Genomic DNA, 25,683 nt, shown 5'->3' with positions numbered 1-25,683 from the left:
GGATTACTTTCACCTGATTTTTAAAAATCCTATTTTACTAGATTATTATTTATAAGCCATGAAGGGATGCCTGGGTGGCTCAGCGGTTATGTGTCTGCCTCTGGCTCAGGGTGTGATCCTAGAGTCCTGAGATCCAGTCCTGCATCGGGCTCCCTACATGGAACCTGCTTCTCCCTCTGCTTAGGTCTCTGCCTCTCTCCTGTGTGTCTCTCATGAATAAATAAATAAAGCTTAAAAAAAAAAAAAAAGCCATGAAAAGTCCTTCTAAGGACAAGGCAGGGTACTATTTAAATTTCTACATTATTAAATATTCTTAGAAATTACCAATTTTAGCGATGCCTGAGTGGTTTAGTAGCTTGGGCATGACTCTTGATTTCAGCTCGGATCATGATCTCTGGGTGGTGGGATTGAACCCCAAGTCAGGCTCCATGCTCAGCGTTCCTCTTCTTCTGTTCCTCCTCCCAACTCACACACATGTACTCTCTCTCTAGCGCACTCTCTGTCTGAAATAAATAAAATCTTAAAAAAAAAAAAAGACCAATTTTCTTCCATTACACGGATGCTCTGTAATGTATTTAAACATTCTATTTATTAACTGTTCTTCTAAAGCTTTTCTACTACAGTAATTACTATAATTTGAGATGGACTTAACATATAATTACTGTGTTTATCTATGATTCGGTAATGTGGGTTATTTGATTGAAACTGCATTTATGATGTGAGTTTCAAATGGATTGTTTGAAATCATAGAAAAAATTTGAACTATTAAGATCACCAATTAGAAATGGCATATCTAATTGTAAAATTGCTGCTGCTTGCTATAATTTTTTTGTGTCAGATACTATAAAATCCTAAATGTTTGTTCTTTATAATTTAAATGAATTATCTTAGAGTTAATATCTCAAGATCTGAAGAAATTTTCAAATCTTAATTTTTAACTAGAGTATAACAATGTTATGCTCCCCTCAGAAAGAGATTATAATTTAAATCAGTGGATTGGCAGCTGCTTAGAAAGGAAGGATTTATTAGTATTGTGTCTAACACATACATAATTACATCAAAATTCAGCACATCTAAAATTTGGGTTTATTTCTGAATAACTTTTGGCAAGCACAAGGGGTTTAGCAGACTCCCCATATGTAAGCTCTGTATTTCACACTAATTGAAAATTATGCTTAGAAGATAGTCACACCACCAGAGCTTTATAGTTTGCTATAGAAATTCAGTTTATTGTAATAGGATTACTTTCTCATATCTGTATTATTCAAGGTAACAAACATATATTAAGTCTTCACCACTTGCCAGATGCTAAGTCAAGAACTCCTACAACCTAGTCCCTGTTCTGTAGTAGTTATGTGTTTACTTGTTTTGTTCCGTAACATCTGTTGATTTTATTTTCCCACATCTGTCACTTTATTCCATTCTGTTCAACCATAGTGGCAGATTGGTGTAATTGAAAGAATGGTGAATTGAGAATCAGAAGACTTGGTCTTTCTTCATCTGGGTCTGTCACTCATTCCTCTGCAACTTTGGCAAAATTAAATACATAACTTCTCTGGGCCTGATTATTCATCTGAAAATGAGATTGGACTAGTTGATCTTAAGGCCTCATCTAGCTCCAAAATTTTGACAGTTAAATTTCATTCCCTTCTGCTATCAGGCTGTAAAACTACCATGAAGGCTATGTTAGTAATGGCTGTAAGATCTGATTCATGTATAAACATATTTTCATGAAAACCTTAAAAGCAAAATCTTACTGATTTTTGTTCAACTAATGGTCAAACATTGATATTATTGATGTTTTTTAATAAATAAATGTCTATGTAATTATATAGAATAGATGCTTATGGATTTGAACCTTTTAGACTTTTACCAATTAACTAAATCAGACCAATTCAGCAGTATAGAGAAGATTCTGAGGCTAATGATTCACTGTTAGATTAGATTAGTTACTGAGCTAAGAAATTGCAGTTTCAGTGTAACTCTGCTTCATTGCTTTCCGTTTAACATCTTTTTTATTTGTTGTGCCATTGTTCTGATAAAATTGGATTATGTACTTTTTTCTCTTACCATTATTGTTGATACTAACTTTACATAATTTCCCCCTTCTACTCTCCCTAAGGTGTTTTTGCTTAGTTACAAGCTTTATACAAGTGTTGCATATTTTTAATATAAAATTTAGGTTGTTTGATAGTAAATCTGAATTAAAGTTCACTGGTAAAAACAAAAATGCAAGAACACTACCAACAATTTTGAAAATGAAAGGTAATGAAGTAGTACTAAATACTACCAGGTATTTATAAAGGTACAGTTTTGTACAGATTAATGGGATGGAGCAGAACAGATAGTATAAAAGGATGTAATGCTTAGAGCTAGTACTGGCAACTTTCAAAAAGAAAGGAAGGCCAAGAGAATTGTAGGGATGTTTACCTAGCACCATGAATTGCTGAAACAATCCTGGAGCTGCCTACTTGCAAAATTTTGATTTATGAGCTAATTAATCAATTGTTATTCAGGTTTTCTGTTACTTGAAGCTGCAAATATCGTAACAAATGGAGAAATTTTAGAAAGCTGTTATTAAACTTACATTTCTGTGACAGTTATGAAACTGTATTTTTTTCCCCTGTGGCTTAACTAAAGTAACTAATAATATGTGCATTGGATCATGAAGCAAGAGAGTTGAGATTAGTTCATGAATAAATGCAATCATGCATCTTCCTCAGGAATTGAAATGACTTCAACTGTTATCCCTGTTGTCTTTTTAGCCTCCCTGTAGGGTTTCCTTATGTTACAAATTCTGATAATCTCCCCCTGTTGGGGTCAACTGAAGAAAAGGAAAAGAAAAAATGATTCAGACTGTCAGATAATTTTTTCTAATCTGTCCTATTTCAAGTTTTAAAGATGTTAAAGAAAAAATAGGAGAGTTGAAAGATTATCTTTGTAATTTCCTGGAAAAACTAAAAACAAGTTGGATGTAGCAGTTGTTATTATTCTTATTTTCTGTTTTCTCAGACAAGTGTCCTTTCAAAATGTGTTTGTGATTAGCATATGATCTTGTTTACTGATCTGTTTTTCTTTGTGAGTCAGTTTTATAAAGACTGGGTAAGATTTCTGCTATTCAGATGAGCTTTGAATCAGTTGAATCTAAAACTTGAACCAGTTGAATCTAAAAGCTTTTAAAATATTATACATTGAAAATCTCCTAATTTTTCCCTTCCCCTTGCAACTACCCATTATCAACCATTGAATTGTAAAGATAGCCCTTTTTTCTTCTTGGGAAGAAAATCAATACAGAAGACTGTGTTAATAGTTATAACATGTTAGAATGAAAGCTTTTTCCTTCATTTTGACCTTTAGATGTTTTTAGTTCTTGGTAATGCCAGTTTTGTTCAACCAGTTTTTGTTTCTATAAAATTATTGTAGAAGTAATGCAATGTACATAATTCATAAAGCAGAATTCAAACAATATGAAATACCATAAAATGAAAATATTTCTGCCAAAGTTATGAACTAACATAGATGACTGATTCCCTTCCCCGGAGATAAACCCGAAAAAAATAAAATGAGAGGCAACTGGCTTCCAGAAACTCTTTAAATAAGATAGAATGCTGTCTGTCCCCAAAATTACCTTGAGTTGATTCTTGTTCCTTCACTATAGAAACTAGCCTAGACAACTGGTGCCAGAATCCAAAGAACAATATGATGGCAGTGTATGAACCCTACTGGTGTTAAGAGTTGATGAAAATAGATGTGAATTGACCATCTACTCTCAGTAATTCATTTCTCCTACCCTCACCCTTCAAGTCCAGGAAGACTGCCTTCTACTTTGCCCAAAGGGTCTAAAGGTGTGAAACCCTCACATAGGGGGATGATAGTAAGTTGAAGTGATAAACTGGTTCTTTGTGTCTGTGCTTTACTACCTTAAGGCTCTTCGCCCTCCATTTTCCTTAAATTCATTGAGCTGATGCTACTTAAGGCCTGACCTTTGGGTCCCCCTAATATAATATATCTTAACGAAAGAATAGCTGATGCCCTGAAAAATCTTACCTCACAGAGCAGTGTAACTAGACAGTTGAGGACTATAGCTGTCTCAAAAGAAATCAGTCTGACAGCATATATGTTCTAAAGCAGAATTACTATAATAGCTGAACCAGGAATTCAAAACAAACATGATTAATATAATTCAAGATATAAAGGGAAATATGAGTGATATGAAATAAGATCTCAAAATTGTACAAACAGAACCAAATGGAAATACTAGATATGAAAAATATACTTGAAATGAAGACTGCTCCAAATATTATAAGTAAAATGGATATGAATTAGTTGAAAGATTAGAATGAATGGTCTTTTAGGAAGAAATAGGAAAGAAAAAAAGATAAATAGAAGATATAAAAAGGGGGCACTTGGGTGGCTCAGTCGGCTAACTATCTGCGTTCAGCTCAGGTATGGTCTCAGGGTCCTAAGATCAAGCCCTGCATTGGGTTCCCTGCTCAGCGGGGAGTCTGCTTGTCCCTCGGCCTCTGCCTCTGCCCCTCTCCTCCTCAAATAAATAAATAAAATCTTTTTTAAAAATGAAAGAAAATATTAAAAAACAAAGGATGTGGGAAGGAATTGTACAAGTACCAACGTTTTAACAGCAGTAACAGAAGAAGAGAAAAATGAAATTTTAAGAGGGCAAGATAATTGAAGAAATAATGAAGATACATTTACTAGAATTCAGAAAAGACAAAGGCTTCAGATTGGTGGAAGTGCTTATACCGTACCAGACAGGAAGAATAAGGGAACACTTACCTAGACATGTTGAAGTTTGATTAAGAATATCAAGGACAGGGATCCCTGGGTGGCGCAGCGGTTTGGCGCCTGCCTTTGGCCCGGGGCGCGATCCTGGAGACCCGGGATCGGATCCCACGTCGGGCTCCCGGTGCATGGAGCCTGCTTCTCCCTCTGCCTGTGTCTATGCCTCTCTCTCTCTCTCTCTCTCTCTCTCTCTCTCTCTCTGTGACTATCATATAAAAAAAAAAAGAATATCAAGGACAGGGATGCCTTAGTGGCTCAGTAGTTGAACATTTGCCTTCTGCTCAGGGCATGATCCTGGAGTCCCGGGATCGAATCCCACGTCAGGCTCCCTGAGGAAGCCTGCTTCTCCCTCTGTCTCTGTCTCTCTCTGTGTGTCTCTCATGAATAAATAAACAAAAATCTTAAACAAGATCTTTAAAAAATATATATCAAGGACATAGGGAAAATTCTGAAAGATTTCAGAAAGATTACCTACAAGGGAGCAAGATGGATGGATGGATGGATGGAGGGAGGGATGGATGGATGGATGGATAAATGGATGGATATCAGCTCAACAGCAATAGTGAATGGAAGAAAATAGTAAAGTTAAAAAGTACTCAAGGAAAATTAAACAAAGAAATCTATGTTCTTCTGATTTTCATATGCTAGTATGAAATAAAATATTCTTAGGTGTATTTGCCTAGGAAAGTTTGCACTATGAAGACCTGTTTTGGAAACCACTTGGAAGCACAACTCAGAAATAAATTTAGGAGATGTCAGAAGTGTGTGATAAGTGGCGATCAAATTATCTTGAGAAAATTGTTGCCAGAAGAAAAATACTAGAACCAAAATTCTAAACAATGAAAGTATAATGGGGGAGGGGGAATAGGGCACTATATGTAATTCAGGTATTGTGATTGGACTTACAGATAAGAAGATAATTCTGTATTAAAACATTTTCATTCCAAATGTCTTATACAAGGCTCAAGATTTAATGTGTCTCTGTTTTCTTTCAAGCTTCCTTTTGCTTTCCTGTGTCATCTAAAACTGCCACTGTTTCTTATATCCTATGTCATTCCTTTCCTTGGATTCCATTTTAGTTTTTTGTTTCATTTTGTTGGATAGCTCCTCAAAGAATTGTTTTATATGCAATTATTGATATAAATTTTCATGCTTCTACTGATCCAAAAATTCCTTTATTTTGCTGTCTTCATTAGAAATAGAATTTTAATTCCATTATTTTTTATATTCCTCAGAATTTTAGTCATTATTCCATTGTATTCTAGCATTCATTGTTACAAATAAAAGGTCTAATAAGTTTGATACTTATTCTTCTGTGTATAATAACCTGCTTTTTCCCATCTCTAGAAGCTTTTAGAATTTTTCTTTTTTTTTCCTGGAGTTTTAAAGTGTCATTAGGAGATCTCTCTCTCTCTCTCTCTCTCTCTCTCTCTCTCTCTCTCTCTCCCACTATCCAAAAGTAGCATTTCTATGAAAACTTTGGTAAGCCAAAATAGAATAAAGCAAAGAAGCAATTACCATTTATTTATAAGGAAAAAATTTGAGTCTTCGCAGACCCACAACGCCCCCCCCCCCCCCGCCGACTTTTCTCATACCTTAGGACACATCTTGCTAACCGATGCACAAAATTAATTGAAATAAAGCACAGACACTCACATACACAGAGTTCACAATTCTGGCTGCTTGACGCAGAGAAGCTGGGTGTAGTTCATGGGGAGAGAGTGTGCTGCTTCTGTAAGGGGTCACTGCAAAACAAACGCTAAATGCTATTTTTTGCTCTTCACCTTTTTTTTTTTTTTTCATAAAGGTGAAGAGCCTCCTCAGATTTCTTTCAGTTAGCTAAAACAAGTACTATGTAGATCTTTCTTAGAAGCAGAGTGGTATAATGCAAACTTTCAAAAAGCGGGGCATTCCTATATATAAAGTCTTTTTTTGTAAAACATGCTGAGCACCCAGGGCTCTGTCAAACTGGATACCTACTTGTTTCTTCCATTCAGGGAGATTTTCTTTAATTATTTTTTCCTCCTACGCTGTTTCACCTCTTGTAAGTGTTCTTCTCAGACAGATTTCTTAATTCAGTGGTTTTATCCTCTGTGTCCCATAATTTTTCTATCATAACTTCTGTATCTTTTACTATCCTGGTAGTTTATCATTTTTATCCTACAACCACTGATTTTCTTTTTTAACTATGTTCATTTTTTTTTCATTCTGTTGTCTGATTTATTTTGGTCATAGTTTTACTTTTTGTGGAAGCTTATTCTTGTTTTACAATTTTAATATTCCTTTTATTCTTTACAAAGGTAATGAGTTTGGGTTTTATTAAGTTCTTTTCCTGTGATTTATCTTTTCCCATTCTGTATGTTTATCTTGGCCCCTATCTGTACACTATTGAAATGTTTCTCGTATATCTTGCGATACCTGTCTACACATTAAGATCTATGAATAAAGCACTACTCTATTAAGAAAGGCAGTTGACAGTGACTTCCTGTGCATAGAGTAGGTGTCTTTGCCAGGCAGCTTCTCCCTTATATAAGACCCTGATCAGGGATGTTGTATAAATGCATGGCACATCTTGTCCAATAGACTGTCTTCTCTATTATCTGTGTGCAGGTTTGGAGTTACTTTAAACTCTGCTCTCATTCTCATTCAGGCCCCTGTGTCCTTAGTAGAAGCTCTCTCCAGGAGTCCGCCTCACAGTGTACTCCTGCTTTTTGTATTTGATGACTTACTTGGAAGTTTTCCATCTCTTACCTCTGGTGAGTAGGCTCTCTTTTTCTTGGCTGTGAGAGTCTCAAAATTTCCTATCTCTTGATGACATACTTTCTTCTCTCCTAGTGCTGTTTTCTTTCTTTTTGCCAGAATCTTTTCTGTCAATTTTGTGACATGATGGGAAAGAGGGATAATGTAGTTAGTGTTTAGTTTTGCTATCATAAATCAAAAGGCCCAAAGTTTAGATTTCATGAGCAGCTTCTGCTAGTAAAAATCCAAGTCTAAAATGCTTACTAGTGCTAGGCTGTAATTCTTATATGTATATGTAATGTGTGTACACACACACATACCCATATATAATTTTTTACTTTTTATTTAATAAGACAGTTTATTTTATTTAAACTGTCCATTTAAAATGAAAAACAGGTTTTACTCTTCTGTTTACAAAAGAGGTAACAAATGAGATTTAGAGGGATCCCTGGGTGGCTCAGCGGTTTAGCGCCTGCCTTCAGCCCAGGGCGTGATCCTGGAGTCCCGGGATCGAGTCCCGCATCGGGCCCCCTCATGGAGCCTGCTTCTCCGCTGTGTCTCTGCCCCCTCTCTCTCATGAATAAATAAATAAAATCTTTTTAAAAAAATGAGATTTAGAATATTCCAGAAATTATAATGTTTTTTAATATTTTCTTAGAGAAATCTAGAGTATTCTATATGTCGGCAAATTGAACACCAATAAAAAATAAATTTATAAATAAAAAATATTTTTATAAATAAATTTTATATTTATATATTTTATTTTATAAATAAATTTATAAATAAAAATATATTTATTATTTATTCATTTTATGAATTTATTTTATAAATAAAAATATATTTTATTTATAAATAAATTTATAAATAAAAAATATTTTTTAGAAAAAAAATCTAGAGTACCTTTGAAGGTGGATATGGAAAACTTTTTTTTTAATGTTTTTGAATTGTTACTCATGGAATAGAGGAGTAGGAATTAAGCTTAAGGGCAATTCATAAAAATTAGGCATTGGGCCATTAACATAGATATAGTCAATGTAAATATGAATTAACCGCCTGATAGGAACTCATATATAAGTTTTCATTTTTATTTTTTTTTAGAGAAAAAATTTAAAAATACTTTAATTCAAATAAAATAATGCCTAGTTTGTCCTGTACTTTCATGCCAACAAAATGGCTTAAGAATATTTCTTCTAGTGTCAGTAAAACCATCTTTTGAAACGTTAATTCCTTTTCTGTCTAAATAACAACATTCCAAATGTTAATGTAAAATTCTCTTCACGGAAAATATGGGAGTTATGTGTGAGAATTTTTCACTTATTTCTGAAAGTCCCCAGTTTTTATGCCCAGATACATATTTTTTGTATTTTGGTTTGGGTTTTTCTTTTTCCTTATAATTATAAAAGCAATCTATATTGGAAAAATACATATTATATAGGAATGTAAAAGTGTCCTAACCGCCCCCCACGTAACTATTATTTATGGTTTGATATATGTTCTTCCATATTTTTCTAATTTATATACGAACATATTATATATATTAACATTTTTCCTTGTCTTTAGTATGTAGTGAAAGTTATAAGAGTCTGTAAACTTAAAGATTAATAGAAATCTTGCCCTGAGAAATTTTGCCTTTGAGTATTCTTAGAGTAAAATATTGGATGCCTCCAAAAAACTTCATTGAAACGTTTTTACTCTTTTCTTCACACGTTTCTGCTTTAAGCTGGATCTCTGTTGTGTCACTCCAGGGAAGTTTTGTGCTTAGGACATAATATCTGCCTTACTTGTGCTGATGATATCCGTTTTGTGGGAATAATGCTTCTTCATTGTATTTCCTTCCTTTCTTCCAGTCCACTGCATCACCATCATAACAGCTTATTAACTGCTCTCCATATCTCAGGATTCTCTCTGTTCACACTGTACATTGCTACTATCACTGTCACCGCTCTCACCCTCTAGGGTCTAATCTAAACAGAAATTTCAGTTTTGAAGAGACAGTTTTGAAGAGACCCAGTACATTATTTAGCTCCAGTTTCAATTTTTGGATAAGAAAACTGAAGTCTAAAAGTTTCTTGCAAAGGGGTGCCTGGCTGGGCAGTCGGAAGAGTATGTGACTCTTGATCTCAAGGTTGTGAGTTCAAGCCCCATATTGGGTGTAGAGATTACTAAAAAACAAACAAACAAAAACTTGGAAAAAAGTAAAAAGTTTCTTGCATGAAATCACAGTGAATTGAGAAAGTCTAGACTAAACCAAGATTTTCTACTCCTGTTTTGTTTCCAATACTTAACTGCTATTTAAGTTCCTAGGTTGACCTTCAAAAACCTTTGGGACACATAGATCTGATTTCTGTATTATAAGTGATCCAAAGTTAGATTGTGATTTTACAGTGGATATACTAAAAAACACCAAGCTGTACACTTAAGTGGGTAAATTGTATGGTATATGAATTACCTCTTTGTAAAGCTGTTTAAAGGGCAAGAAGAGATTTGAACGTGTATCTGGGAGGTAAAATCAATGTTAAATATAGAGTGAGGGGATCCCTGAGTGGCTCAGCGGTTTGGTGCTTGCCTTTGGCCCGGAGTGTGGTCCTGGAGTCCCAGGATCAGGTCCCGCGTTGGGCTCCCTGCGTGGAGCCTGCTTCTCCCTTTGCCTGTGTCTCTGCATCTCTCTCTCTCTTTCTGTCTCTCATGAATGAATAAATAAAATCTTAAAAAATATATAGAGAGTGAAAAGCATATTGGATATGGAATATCAAAGAAATGGGAAATATATAGTTTCTAGTATGCTTTATAATCAAAGTAATGTTTTATAACACCTATACGATAGATTTTATAAGCATGATATCCCTGAGTATTGTAAACCTCTCACTATTTTTGAAAGGCAATCCTTATCATTTTTCTCTGTTGCTCTTCAACTACTTTTGGGCAAAATGTGACAAGACAAGTATGCAAAATTTGGTTTTGGCATTCGTCCACATACTCACATGCTTCCCTCAGCCCAATACTCCTTTGATGACTCCACTCCCATTTTATAGAATTCAAAATTTCTTTCCCCCTCTACTGATTTCTATTCCACCCCAAAATTTCCATTTCCTCAGGTAAATGGGTTGTTGCATTACTTTATAAGTCATACATTTCTCATATTTACATTTTAAAAGATTATAGAACAGAGGTCAGCACACTTTTTATATGAAGAGCCAGACGTAAATATTTTCAGTTTTGTAGGCCATACATACAGTGTTGCAGGTGTTCAGCCTTGCATGGTAGGGTGAAAACAACCACAGACAAAATGTTGATGAATGGAGGAGGGCTGGTTTGACTCTAGGCAGGCCAAATCAAGCCATAGTTTGCCAGCCTATCTTAGAGAATTCTTAATAGAAAGGCTCAGTATTAAGATGAAAGGAATGAAAAAATTTAAATACGATAAATTCTAAATGCAATACAGTTATGTTCTCTACTTCCACCACTAGCAAAAGTGATTTTGTTTCTTTACTATTTTATCTTTCTTCCAAGATTATCTGAGGAACAGAAGGCAGAACCTTGGCACTTTAGAAAGTTTACCAAGTGTCATTAGGAAAATATCAGACTTTACATAACCACTAAAGACTATGGCATGAGAGTTGAGATTATTCTTAAGATTAGGTGATGTGTATATGTGTATAAATATAAACATTTGTTTTGTGTGTGTTTATTATTTTTAGGATATTTACAATAGAATGCATTTGGATAGTCTCTAAAATACTTCATCTAGGGCAGCCCAGGTGGTTCAGCGGTTTAGTGCCGCCTTCAGCCCAGGATGTGATCCTGGAGACCCGGGATCAAGTCCCGATTCTGGCTCCCTGCATGGAGCCTGCTTCTCCCTCTGCCCGTGTCTCTGCTTCTCTCTGTGTGTGTCTCTCATGAATAAATAAATAAAATCTTAAAAAAAAATACTCCAAACAAATTTTTTGAATAGGAATGTGAAAGGACGCACAAATTTAAGTAAACTAGGAAAAAAATAAATGCTGGATTATTTGGCCCTGCTAAAGTAGATAAAGACAAATGAAGATCAATGTGGCTAGCGTCTCCTGCCATAATATTCTGGATTGATTGAAATATTGTACTTCAGTTGATACTTGTTTAGCGTTTTGAGTATATGATGCTTGTTCATGTATAAAAGAAATATGTTGGGACCCCTGGGTGGCTCAGGCATTGAACATCTGCTTTTGGCTCAGGGTGTGATCCCAGGGGCCAGGGATCAAGTCCCACATGGGGCTCCCTGCGAGGAGCCTGCTTCTCCCTTTGCCTTTGTCTTTGCCTCTCTCTGTGTGTCTCTCATGAATAAATAAATAAATCTTAAAACAAAAAAAAGACATGTAGTGTTGAAACAATGACATTATATTAGATTCACTGCAATATGTCATGATCCACAAAATTACATTTCAACTAATATTTCCATTTAATGAAGACAAGAAAAATTTGCATTCAGGGCACCTGGGTGTCTCACTGGTTGAGCATCTGCCTTTGGCTCAGGTCATGATCCCAGGGTCCTGGGATCAACTCCCTCTTCAGGCTCCCTGTGGGGAACCTGCTTCTCCCTCTGCCCATGCCTCTGCCTCTCTCTGTGTCTCTCATGAGTAAATAAAAAAAAACTTAAAAAAAAAAAAAAGAAAAATTTGCATTCACTGTGTTAGTGTTTTTGCAAATTACTGGATGATGCAGAATCACAATCACTCATTTAATGGACTTCTTAGAAAAATATGTTATTGAGGTACCTGGGTAGCTCAGTCAGTTAACTATCTGCCCTCAGCTCAGGTCATGATCCCAGAATCTGGAGATTGAGCCCCACGTTGGGCTCCCAGCTCAGGAGGGAGTCTACTTCTCCCTCTGCTCCTCCCCCAGCTCATGCTCTCCCTCTCTGTCTCATTCACACTCTCTTAAATAAATAAAATCTTAAAAAAATATGTTATTAACTCTGGGCAATTTGAGCCATTAAGGAAAGCAAAATGGCATATTATACCCCAAAATGTTTTATTTTTACTTGGAAATTATGTCATTTCATTGTATGTCATGAACAGATAATGTAAATGACCCTGACCTTATTAAACAAACCTGTGTTTCACTTTGTCAGATTTGTGTTTTTCCAGGTCAACATTTGAATATTTTACCTCTACTATTAAATTAGAGCTGGCCCAGATAAAAAAATCAGTTAATTAAAGCACTGACCTTTCTTCTCTCAATAAAAATGATTACATTGCATGCCTCTTTCTACTTTTTCTCTCACTATAGCTCCTTTCTGGTAGTTAGCATTCATTTATTCTTTCAACAAAATTGGGTAACTATTTGCTAGGCATTGGGAACTAAGTAGTGAACCAAACTACCTCTGCCCTTGTAGAGCTTACATTCTAGAGTGGGGAGAATGCAATTAACAATGATTTGTTCTGTAATATAAAAGTTCTCTGGTATGTTAAAAGGTAAGTGCCATGGATATGGGGAGAGCAGGGCAAAGATGTATCTTATACAGTGGTTCTACTGTGTTATTTAACATGAATGGTATCATCTTATTTTCTTTCTCAATTTATAGTTCCAATGACAGGATTCACACAGAGAGCAACCATTGATCCAGAACTGAATGAAATACATGTCCTATCTGGACTCAGCAAAGACAAGGAAAAGCGGGAGGAGAATGTCAGAAATTCATTCTGGATTTATGACATTGTGAGGAATAGTTGGTAAGGAGTTTTTGTCTGTGTCACATTCCCAGTGTAACACTTACTCAAGGTTGGTAGTTTCTTCAAAAGAAGACAGAAATGGAAGGCTTACATTAATTTGTGATACCGTCCATTTAAATGTCAATACAGGCATACCTCATTTTATTGCACTTTGCTTCATTGCACTTTGCACATGTTGCAGTTTTTACAAGTTGAAGGTTTGTGGCGACTTTGTGTTGAGCCTGTCACCGCCATTTTTCCAGCAGCATTTGCTCACTTTATGTCTGTACGTCACATTTTGATAATTCTCACAGTATTTCAAATCTTTTCATTATTGTTATATTCGTTATAGTGATTTGTGGTCGGTGATCTTTGATATTACTGTTGTAATTGTTTTGGGGGCATCATGATCTGTGCCCATATGAGATGGTGAACTTAATTTATAAGTATTGTATGTGTTCTGACCATTCTACTAGCCAGCTGTTTCCTCATCTCTTTCCCTCCCCTCAGACCTTCCTATTCCCTGAGATATAACAATATTGAAGTTAGGCCAGTTAATAACCCTACAAAGGCCTCCCAAGTGTTCAAGTTAAGGGGAGAAAGCTAAACTTCTTGTGCCAAACAGCCAAGTTGTGAATGCAAAGGAAAAGTACTTGAGGGAAATTAAAAGTGCTGTTCCAGGGGCGCCTGGGTAGCATGGTTGGTTAAGTGTCTGCCTTTGGCTCAGGTCATGATCCTGGGGTCCTAGGATCAAGCCCGGCGTCAGTCTCCCTGCTCAATGAGGAGCCTTCTTCTCCCTCTTCCACTCCCCCTGCTTGTGCTCACTCTCTCTCTATCAAATAAATAAATAAAATGTTTTTTAAAAAAAAAGTGCTAAAAAAATTTTAAAAAAATTTTAAAAAGTGCTGTTCCAATGAACACATGATTGATAAGAAAATAAAACAGCTTTATTCCTGATGTGAAGCAAGTTTTAGTGGTTTAGATAGAAGGTCAAACCTGCCACATTCCTTTAAGCCAAAGCTTGCTCCAGAGCAAGGCCCTATCTCTTGAATTCTGTGAAGGCAGAGAGAGGTAAGGAAGCTGCAGAAGGAAAGTTTGAAGCTGGCAGAGGTTGGTTCCTGAGGTTTAAGGAAAGAAGCTGTCTTGGTAATATCTAAGTGCTGATGTAGAAGTTACAAGTTATCTTAGCAAGATCTAACTATGATCATTAATGAAGATGACCATACTGAACAGCAGATTTTCATTGTAGATGAAATAGCCTTATTTTGGAATAAGGTGCCATTGAGGGCTTCCATAGCTAGGGAGGAGAAATCAATACCTGGCTTCAGAGCTTCAAAGGACAGGCTGACTATCTTGTTAGGGGCTAATGCGGTTGATGACTTTCAGTGGAAGATAGTGTTCATTTATCATTCTGAAAATCCTAGGGCCCTTAAAAATTATGCTAACTCTAGTGTACCTGTGCCCTATAAATGGAAAAACAAAGCCTAGAAGACAGCACATCTGTTTACCACATGGTTTACTGAATATTTTAAACCCATTGTTGAAACCTAGTGCTGAGGAAAAAAGATTCATTTCAAAATATTACTGCTTGTTGAGGACACACCTGGTCATTCAAGAACTCTAATGGAGATATAGAATGAGATTAATGTTGTTTTCATGCCTGCTAACAGCAATCATACTGTAGCCTGTGAATCAAGGATTCATTACAACTTTGAAGTCGTCTTTTTTTAAAGATTTTATATATTTATACATGATAGGCACAGACAGAGAGGCAGAAACACAAGCAGAGAGAGAAGCAGGCTCCATGCAGGAAGCTTGATGTGGGACTTAATCCTGGAACTGCAGCATCACTCCCTGGGCCAAAGGCAGGCACTTAACCACTGAGCCACCCAGGCGACCCGTGAAGTCATCTTTTTTAAGAAACACATTTCATAAGATTATGGCTCCCATAGATTATGATTCCTCTGATGGATATGTGCAAAGAAAGTGAAAATCTTCTGGAAAAGATTCACTGTTCTAAATACCATGAAGAGCATTCAGATTTGTGGGAAAAGGTCAAAATACAACATGAACAGGAGTTTGGAAGAAGTTGATTCCAACCTTCCTCCTGGAAGACTTTGAGAGGTTCAAGACTTTAGTGGAGGAAGTAACTCCAGACATGATGGAAAGAGTAAGAGAACTAGACTTAGAAGTAGATCCTAACAATGTGACTAAAGTGGTTTCTTGAGATAGAATCTATTTCTGGTCGAAACTCTGAAGACTGTAGAAATGATAGCAAAGGATTTAGAATATTACATAACCTTAGTTAATAAAGCAGTGGCAGGGTTTGAAAGAAGTTATACTATACTAAAGGGTAAAATGTTGTCAGACAGCATTGTATAACAAAGAGAAATAGTTCATGAAAGGGAGTCAGTTTATGTAGCCAATTTCATTACACTTGACCCTTTGAACAATACAGGCCTTAGGGGTGCCAACCCTCACACAGTTGAAAATCCATGTGTAACTTTACTCCCTAAAAACCCAAATAGGCTACTGTTGATCAGAAGCCTTGTCAGTAACATAAACAGTTGACTAATACATATTTTATATGTATTATATATTGTATCCTTACAATAAAGTAAGATAGAAGAAAGAAAATGTTAAGAAAAATCTTTTTTTTAAAAAAGATTATTTATTTATTCATGAGAGACAGAGAGAGAGGCAGAGACACAGGCAGAGGGAGAAGCAGGCTCTATGCAGGGAGCCTGATGTGGGACTCCATCCCAGGTCCCCAGGATCACGCCCTGGGCTGAAGGTGGCACTAAACTGCTGAGCCACCCAGGCTGCCCTGTTAAGAAAAATCTTAATTACAGTTAATTACACTTAATTACACTTAATTACAGTATTTGCTTTATTGTGGTGGTCTGGAAATGAATGCACAACTTCTCTGAGGTATGCCTGTATTGGGAAAAGAAGTTAATATTGATGCCCATGTATGCAGTGATGTTCAGTGAATGGATTTTACCTCTGAATAAAATCCAGGAATCACCTGGTCTGGAAGACAAGAGAACTGTATTTTAGTCTAGATTTTGCTACCAGGTAGATATGTAAAATTGAGAACTTTTTTTTTTAATGTTCCCAGGTGGTCTTAGTTTAGTTTTGTTTTTAATTCAATTTCAAGTTATTTAACATATAGTGTAGTATTGGTTTTAGGAGTAGAATTTACTCCTAAATTCTAGGAGTGATTCATCATTTACATATAACACCCAGTGCTCCTCCGAAGTGCCCTCCTTAATGCCCATCACCCATTTAGGTCATCACCATCCCCACACCCCCATCCACCTCCCCTCCAGCAGACCTCTATTCTCTCTATTTAAGAGTCTCTTATGGTTTGCTTCCCTCCCTATTTTTATCTTATTTTTCCTTCCCTTCTCCTCTAGGTGGTCTTAGTTTGGATAAATGAACTGATTTCACTAGAGCAGGGTGGAGGCCATTGTCTAGTGTTTTCAAACTAGGACCTTTTTGTCACAGAGCATCTCATAGAACCAGTGTTGCACATTTTGCTTTGGAAAACAATGGTCTAGAGAACCCAGGTCTGATATTCTGTGATTACTGCATAAGTGGATATTTTACAAAACAGGCACTTGAGAGAACTTCCTCCATGCAGCAACTAAGGAATTTATTATTTCCTAAGTAGGACATTTATTTTAAGCAGTAAAACTGAAAGAAATCTGTGAGGTTTTTTTATTGTGACTAAATAAATGGGATTATCTTGTCTTTGACACTTTGGTTTGGGCCTTCATATATGCTGTCTGTGTTTTATAACATGAAGTAGGTAGTTCTTAAGTGAGGTTTTGGATGGACATTAAAAGAATGTAAGAACTTCATTCTAACAAATTTGCATTATTGTGTGAGAGTGACCAGAAATTTTAAGATTTGATGTGAACAAATTTATAAATTTTTTGTTGGTAATTAGACATCCAATTAATTTGCTTGCTAAAGTTGTATTAACATTATGCTGCTAATTTTTTAGAATAGCAGTGTCTTAAAAAGCAATGTCTTACAGGTCTTGCGTCTATAAGAATGATCAAGCTGCAAAGGATAATCCAAGTAAAAGTCTACAGGAGGAAGAACCATGTCCAAGATTTGCCCATCAGCTTGTATATGATGAGTTACACAAGGTACCCTAACTACATCAACTTGTAAACTTTCCAAGACCTATAATCTGAAAGAATCCCAAAATAGATGTTTCTGATTATTTTTAAGTGGATTTGAATAAAAAGTTATACATAGTAGAGATTCATAGAATATGTAGCAGACATTCGATATCATTTCTTCCTAAAATTCCTTAAGAGAATAAACATTTCTCATAGTCCAAAGTTCTGGCACTTTTCTACTTTGTTTTGTAACTGCGTAGATCAGATACATGCATTGGGAAACAAGGGAATTCCTTTGACTCAATTATAGTATTTGCTTTTTTGTGGTGGTCTGGAACTGAACATACAACTTCTCTGAGGTATGCCTGTATTGGGAAATATGAATGTCCAACTAAAAAATACACGGTTTTTAGCATTAGGATACCTTGTCCCATGATATGAAAAAATATACGTAACTTCCAATTTTAGATTTTCCTTTTTTTTTTTTTTTTTAACATTTTAAGAGTGTATTTGAGTAAAAAGTGATGAGAATCAGGCAGCACCAAACCTAAAGTGGTAGGAATGCTCTACCACCAGCTCAGGGAGAGACTTCTAAGAAAGTAGAAGCAGGGGTGCCTGGGGGGCTCAGCTGTTCCAGCCTCAAACTCTTGATCTCAGCTCAGGTTAGATTTTCCCATTGTGTAAGAAGTCTTTTATCTTTATATTTCCTGTCTATGAGTGACATGTGTTTTCAATTGGCCTCACAAAAACAGTCCTGCATTCTCAAGTTTTAGGGTCACTAAATGTTAAGGGTGATTTCTTTAAACTATGTCTCCCAAAAACTTTACATACAGGTTCGTGGTTGGGCTCAGATTATATAATAACTTATTGATAAAGCTTGTATTCTTTCTGTATAGGCCATAGGTGATTATTTAAATTCCATATCACTTGAGACCTTTAGGTTAAATGATACCATAGGAGTGAATAAATGTGCTTTCTCTTAGAGTCTCCCAAATTAAAGGGTAAATGAATTTTCATCTATAGGATAGAAATAATAGAGCTGTTGTATAACATTATTGATTTTCAAAACTTCAGGAACTATTTTAACACTTTAAGTACAGAATATCACTAAAATTATACCAATGAAATTGCATTCCCTTTTTGGGGTATTGAATAATGTAATATTTTAAAAGTTATATCACAAATTATATGTACCATTTAACATTTGGCAGTAAGCCTAAAGCAAAGTAAGATGCTAAAATTTAAAAAGTTTCTAGTTACTATTCACCTTCAGTGATTCAGCATGTATGTCAGTTTTATTAAAGATCTTGTTTGTTATTATGATTGACGCTTGGTTAACTTAATAATCCCCATTATTTGTTGCCCTAAGTAAACTCTGTATTGTGGATTAGCTTTTTACTATCATTGCTTTTGTTTCATGTCTTCCATTGTCAGTATAATTGTGGTAATACAACTCATCTTTAATATGAAATGCAGTTTAAGGAAGTAGCCACAGTACTTTAAAGTAAAATGGAAGTGAGAAACATCAAAAGAAGCCTTTGGTAGAAATGCAATAATGTTTTAATTATTACTGTTACACATTGCTACCAAAATGAAGAAATTTTATTATGACTTCTATAGTTTCCTAAGTATGCATGCATCTTAAAATGTGGCTTGTTTTATTTTAGGTTCATTATTTATTTGGTGGGAATCCAGGAAAATCTTGCTCCCCAAAGATGAGATTAGATGACTTCTGGTCACTGAAGTTGTGTAGGCCTTCAAAAGATTACTTACTCAGACACTGCAAGTACCTGATAAGAAAACACAGGTATAAAAATATTATACTGAAAACTTTTTTTTTAAATTATCAGCTATTGTTGGTATTACTTCAACTTTGGAGATAGAACTTTTTTGCCTTTGGAAATTTACTAATATGACAGTGTAAATACTGTAAAGATGACTTTTGTAAATGCCCTGTGATTTTCCTTATTTTTGCTTTCTTCTTTCAAAGGAAGATACAAAGTAAATATACATATTGATGCTAAAATTGTCTAGATATAGAAGGAGATTTTGCACCTGTTAAATGGAAGAAATTTCTGTGAAGGTGCTTCCAGTAACTCAAGGCCTAATCACTATAGATTATATCAGCTCTCTACTATTGCTAAATGCCTAGCCTGTTGATAACTTTCTTAACAGTGAATACGATGATATAGTTGACTAAACAGTATCTTTCTAATCTGATGTTTCAGAATACAACTTCAAATATGATTTTGGTTTTACTTCATTACTTTTACCATTTAATTGCAAAATCATGTAATCAAACATTTTCATATAGATTTCCTGGATTATGCTTGCTTTTTAGCCCTAGCAGGTGATAAGACACGGAAAAATATAGAAAAGCATATCTCCTTTTAGTTATTGATAATACTTGATGGTAAGAAAAATTTACAGTTTGGAAGGAGAAGGTTAGCCTTTAATGATAATAACTATGATTTATTGAGCAATTTTTGTGTGCTAGATCTTGCATATTATTCCTACCATAAGGCAATTAAGTAAGGTACTATTCTTAACACTATTTCATAAAAGAAGAAATGAGTATTTTTAAATAGGTTACATAATTCATCTAGGGTCACTAAGCCAAAAGTGGCATAGCCAGGAGATGGTCCTAAGTATTGTGACTCCAGCATTCATCACTTCACCACCGTCACCACCACACATGCACACATACATCTGCACATGTTTATGGGTCTATTATATTTTTATTTTTTATATACATAATTATATATATTATATTTTATATAGAGTAGAAATACATAAAATCCATGTAGTATAAATTATTAGACTTTTCCTTTACCATATCACAATTTCTTTGGCTTTTACTCTGAGTGAAAGGAGAGCATTGAAAGATTTTACGCAGAGGAATAACACACCCAGATTTCTCTGTTAATAGAAAACCATTCTAGGTTTTCTTCCAAAAGAACTCAGTAAAAAAAGGTTATGACTGTTTTCAGTTAGATGGGGAATTCTTCAGAAACAACAGGTTTGTGTGTTGGGAAGGATGAGTTCAGTTTGATGCACTGTGTTTTAAAGATTATGTGTTAGCATTTGGAGGAAAGGCATGGGCCAATTATTATATTTGTGAGTCATCAACAAGAAAAGGAGCTTACTTATAGAGAGTGAGAAGAGTAGAGAGATGTTGGTATTATCTGATGACCAACCACCATTTGAGGGAATACAGAGGAAGAGACATTCCATGAAAGAGATCAAGAAAGCCCAGTAAGATTCTGGATATAAACTGAAGATTGTACCAACGGAATTTCATGATGGATTGTATATGGGTATGAGAGAAGAGCAGTCAGTGATAACTGCTAGGGCATCTTAGAATCTTGTCTAGTACTAATCTGAACTGATAGTAGAAAGCCCATTTTACTTATTTACTTTTTAATTTTAATTTTTATTTATTTTTGAAGATTTTATTTTTAAGTAATCTCTACCACCGGTGTGGGGCTTGAACTCACAGCCCAAGACCAGAGAATCACATGTTCCATTGACTAAGCCAGCCAGGCACTCTTGGCCCTTTTTAAATATTTGAAATGACATAGACCTTTTTTTCTACCAACGCTTAGATGAATTCAAGAGTTTGAGGAATATTGCTACATTGCAGGCAGAATAGATAGAAGTTGCTTTATATAAATTGAATGGATCATGAAAATTACCTTTTTAATTTTTTTTTAAGATTTTATTTATTTATTCATGAGAGACCCAGAGAGAGAGAGAGTGGCAGAGACACAGGCAGAGGGAGAAGGAGGCTCCATGCCGGGAACCCGACGTGGAACTTGATCCCAAGTCTCCAGGATCACACCCTGGGCCAAAGGCAGGCACTAAACCGCTGAGCCACTTAGGGATCCCCCTGCCTTTTAATTTTTAATTTCATATTAAAAGAGTACCTGTGAGTGGCTCAGTGGTTGAGCGTTTGCCTTCAGCTCAGGTCATGATCCCAGGGTCCTGGGATGGATTCTCACTCCAGACTCTGCTTTCCCTCAACCTCATACTTCCAAAGACAGACAGACAGATAGATACATGTGGCTTTGGTAAATAAGTAGGTAGATAGATAGGAGGAAAGGAAAGAAAAGTGGGATAGGAAGGGAAGGAATGTACCTACCATCTCATGTCTTCTGTGTACTGACTTCTGTGTTTTGTGTGCCTTTTAAGCCCTTGTGTTTCTCATGTTCAGATTCTCTAAGAGAGTGTCGTCTTAGAGAGGGCTACCTGGAGAGAGTATCCCTATTGGGAATAATTCTGCCAGGCTGCTTAATAAACTGCTGAGTGAGCTTAAGAGGATTGCTTTTGTCTTAGGTGCCAAAACTAGTCTAACCAATTTTTTTTTAAGATTTATTTATTTATTCATGAGAAACACACAGAGAGTGAAAGAGTCTAACCAATTTTGGACAAGATAATAGAGTAATATGACCTCTGCCTAAGGAATTCTCTCATTTGAGGGCTTGAAGGCTAGTTGACTGTCAGTGTTACTATCCGATACAATAAAGCTGTAATATTTTGCTAGTCTTTGCCCTGCTTGAAATACAGGTACTCTATCTCTGAGATTAACTCTAAAGACAGGATATTATGGATGCCATCAGCTTGAACACTATTGTGAGAGGCTCATTATTTTCCTTTCCCAAGTGAAACTAAATGTCTTCTTTTCTTTCTCTCTGTACAATATTTTGAAAAGCATACCAACTTACTACAAATAAATCCACATATAATTATGCCATAACAAAAGGACAGTATCTTATTTAAATAGATAAACAGTTCCAAGCAGACTTTTTTTTTTTTAAGAGAAATAACTGTTTCTTTTCAGCTTTGGACTCCAATAGATCTGTGTTTGATTCTACCTCTGCCACTTTTTAGCTCTTATCTTGGCCAAGTTCATTGTCTGAGCCTCAGTTTCTCATTTCTTTTTTTAAATGATGCTAAACTTATTGTCATTAGAGCAGGGATCAATGAAGTAATTAATATTTGTAAAATACATGATACAGTGTCTAGCACATTACATACTTGATAAGTGGTTGCTACCGTTGTTTTTGTTGATCATTGACTGAGATAGGAAATAATCTTATAAAAATATTTAATCAGTTTAAAAAATATATATTTTAATCAGTGTTAATGATACTCCTGAAAAGAGGGGCAGCCCAGGTGGCTCAGCGGTTTAGCGCCGCCTTCAGCCCAGGGCCTGATCCTGGAGACCCCAGATCGAGTCCCACGTCAGGCTCCCTGCATGGAGCCTGCTTCTCCCTCTGCCTGTGTTTCTGTCTCTCTCTCTCTCTCTCTCTCTCTCTCTCTCTCTCTGTGTCTCTCATGAATAAATAAAATCTTAAAAAAAAAAAAAGATACTCCTGAAAAGAAACTACTAATTTCTGTTTCTAAGGTACCTGTTAAGCACCTCTGGTAGAATGTATATTACACAGATCTAACCCAGTATTTTTATTTTATCTCTGCCTGTTTTTTATGAAACATATTTGGCTCTTATGCAGTTCTGTTATATAAAATATTTGACATGTTCACTGTGTTTTGTAGTTGATTTAATCTTAGCTTGTAGTTTTAAGAGGAGTGTAGGAAGTGCTCCTACCCAGTCTCAAGCACCATGACTGCCTATGACCACCTGGCATTACCATTACATCTCCAGGGACTCTGCAGCTACACTGTCTCCATGGCAGTATTCTTACTTCTGAATTCCCAAACACAGGTTGTGGTTTTTTTGTTTGTTTGTTTGTTTTTGCTTTTTTTTTTTTTAGATATCCACAATGACTCCTCAGAGTATTCCACTGCAGGTCTAAATGACATTTCTGATGTTTTTTCATACCTCCAGACAATTATTATTCTTGTTTACATTTTCTAGGTTTGAAGAAAAGGCCCAGATGGATCCCCTTAGCGCTCTGAAATACTTACAAAATGATCTCTATATAACTGTGGATCATTCAGACCCAGAAGAGACAAAAGAGGTAAAGGTGGTAATAAACTTCAGAAAATGAGCATGAAAAAAAAGTCTCTTACTTGCTGATTTCTCTCTTAGATATTTAAAGGAAAATACGATGGCACTAATAATCTTTAGAGTAGCACAGAGCAGATGAAATAAAAATTGAATAGGCTTACTTTCATGTGAAGATAAAAGGTTCAGGTCACACAGAAAGGCTTTGATCCATTCAGAAAAGGATTCTCACATTTAAAGTTTTAACTTCAGCATTAGTTTTGTATGTTGGGAAAGAAATAGAAATTTTTACTTCTGTAGTCCCATGCTTCTTTCACTTAAGGATTACATAATGGCTCAATATAAACTTTTCTGTTGATACTTCAAAATCCCATAGAGAAGAAAGCAAAATCTCTTCTTTTGTAGGGAGAAAGTGAAGAGAGGTTGATAAGAGTAGAATCCCTGCTATCTTGATATTTAGTTATATGACTGTTATAGCAGGATGGTTCAACTACAGTCTACTGATTTCATTCATCAGGAGTCCCTAATCTTGAGAACTTAGTAGTAATGCTACCAAGTAAATGCTAGTAATAGCATTAATACTAATTTCTTCATCATTACTTTTCAGGGGTTTCTTGTTACAAAATTACATCTAAAAGATGTAATATTTTTAGGGCATATTTGCTTATCTCCAGTGTGTGAATTCCCCTGCAGTGAGTTTCCTGTCTTTCTCTAACCTCTGAGATACCTTTGTCACTTTTAACTTCTGCCAAGCATCCTTGTTCATAGTTCGTCTAGCAACATCTAAACTGCAATGCATTTTACCTTCCACTCACAGAATTGGTGCTGATGATATATAGTTCTGTCCCTACCATCTATTTCCCAGTTCTCTGTTGCTTTGGCTTTGTAATAACAACATCAAACAGTGCTTTTTTGTTGTTCAGCAATGACCCAGGTTTCAGATTTAATGTTACATCACTTTTCAGGTACCAAGTTCATTGTACTTTTAATCAGTAGAGCCTGCATATCCTTGGCACCAAAACAAAGAGATTCTCTTTCATAGTTGCCTGTGAGAATAAGTCTGATTGTTCTTACTCAGTATTGGTTATAACCCTTCCCTAGGTGTAGAATCAGTAGAACATGCTTCAGAACCCCCTGAAGGGGGGGACAGTTAATTAATTGTCTCTCCTTGAATCTTGAGTCCATTCATGATACTACTTAAATTGGGGAAATTATCGTAGTTTTGCCAAGTAGCAGATTATGTTTGGTTTTATCTTTTATGGCTTATAACTGAACATAGTTGTAAAGAGTCTCTTAATGTTCATTTTATTAGACCATGCATTTGAAAGTTATGAATAGATTTCCTTGTTTTTTCCAGTCTATCTAAAATGTCTGTAACCTGGGAACATTCATTTTTCTCTTACTTTTTAAAACTGAAACAAAACAAAATATTGCAAAGTAAATAAATTCAGCTGTGTGAGCTGCAAGTAGGCCAAAGAAAACAGGCGGTTTGTTCTTAAAGCTAAGCTAATGGGAAAAACCAGGACAGGAAGGTGGAAGGTGTGTCAGGTTCAAACAGAGCCATTTTAAAAATTTTGGTAGCAGGTTTCTTTTTTTTTCCTTTCTTGGTAGTTTGAAATTACGATTTTGTATGCCACAGACTTCCATTTCTTAAAAACTTTATCTATCAAGAGTTGTTTAGCCCTAATATAAATTCGTTAAAATGATGCTATGCATGTGTGTGTCAACATCAGAATCACCCCCAGAGACTTCTTCAAAATGATATCCTCACCCTAAGATTCTCTCATCTGCTCTTATGTAACAGAAAACACTCCTAACTTTGAGGAGTACTGGTCTGTGAGATTATTATTTTGTTTAAAAATGTGTAGATGGATTTTGTTTTGGGAGAAGAAATCCCTTGATGACTGTTTTAGAATATATACTTACAGTATTTGTTAGTGAGGTATATAGATCTTCACTTTCCTTATGAGATACCATTCTACTTCCAAAAAATACCTTACTGTTACTTGTTTTCTGCAGAAGCTTGTTTTTGTTCTCTTTGTATATTTTACAAAATTTTATTATATTAAATGATTGTATCAGCAACTAGAAGTAGTTTTTAGATTTTTCTCTTTTTGGGAGGCTAGTTATCAGGATGATAATCATCATTGTGCCTATTATTGGAAAAATGATGGTGGACTACCAGCTGTATACCAAATAATGATCCGTTGCTTTCCTTCATTCTTCAGAATGTGGATTCTAAATTGGAAATGCACTGCTGATAAAACTTACAGAAATGATTTTTTTTTCTAGAAAAGGCCAGGAAAAGGTTGCCTAAATTAATTCTGCCATTTTCAGAGAGGATTCTATAATA

At 35.5% G+C, this 25,683-nt stretch overlaps 1 protein-coding gene across 2 annotated transcripts in view; it reads left to right on the top strand.

Moving 5' to 3' along the window:
• The window catches only part of MKLN1 (muskelin 1), a 160,180-nt gene that overhangs the window by 119,749 nt on the left and 14,748 nt on the right, over window positions 1–25,683 (top strand). For both annotated transcript variants that reach the window (XM_055307473.1, XM_055307474.1), the window contains 4 exons: window positions 13,100–13,247; window positions 17,272–17,386; window positions 19,030–19,169; window positions 23,241–23,343. In XM_055307473.1, the coding sequence (XP_055163448.1) occupies window positions 13,100–13,247; window positions 17,272–17,386; window positions 19,030–19,169; window positions 23,241–23,343 (506 nt within the window). The remainder of the gene's footprint in view (window positions 1–13,099; window positions 13,248–17,271; window positions 17,387–19,029; window positions 19,170–23,240; window positions 23,344–25,683) is intronic.

This window comes from Nyctereutes procyonoides, unplaced genomic scaffold, assembly GCF_905146905.1.
Source record: "Nyctereutes procyonoides isolate TBG_1078 unplaced genomic scaffold, NYPRO_anot_genome, whole genome shotgun sequence".
In the NCBI taxonomy this organism is placed as follows: domain Eukaryota; kingdom Metazoa; phylum Chordata; class Mammalia; order Carnivora; family Canidae; genus Nyctereutes; species Nyctereutes procyonoides.
This window is presented reverse-complemented; position numbering and strand designations above follow the sequence as displayed.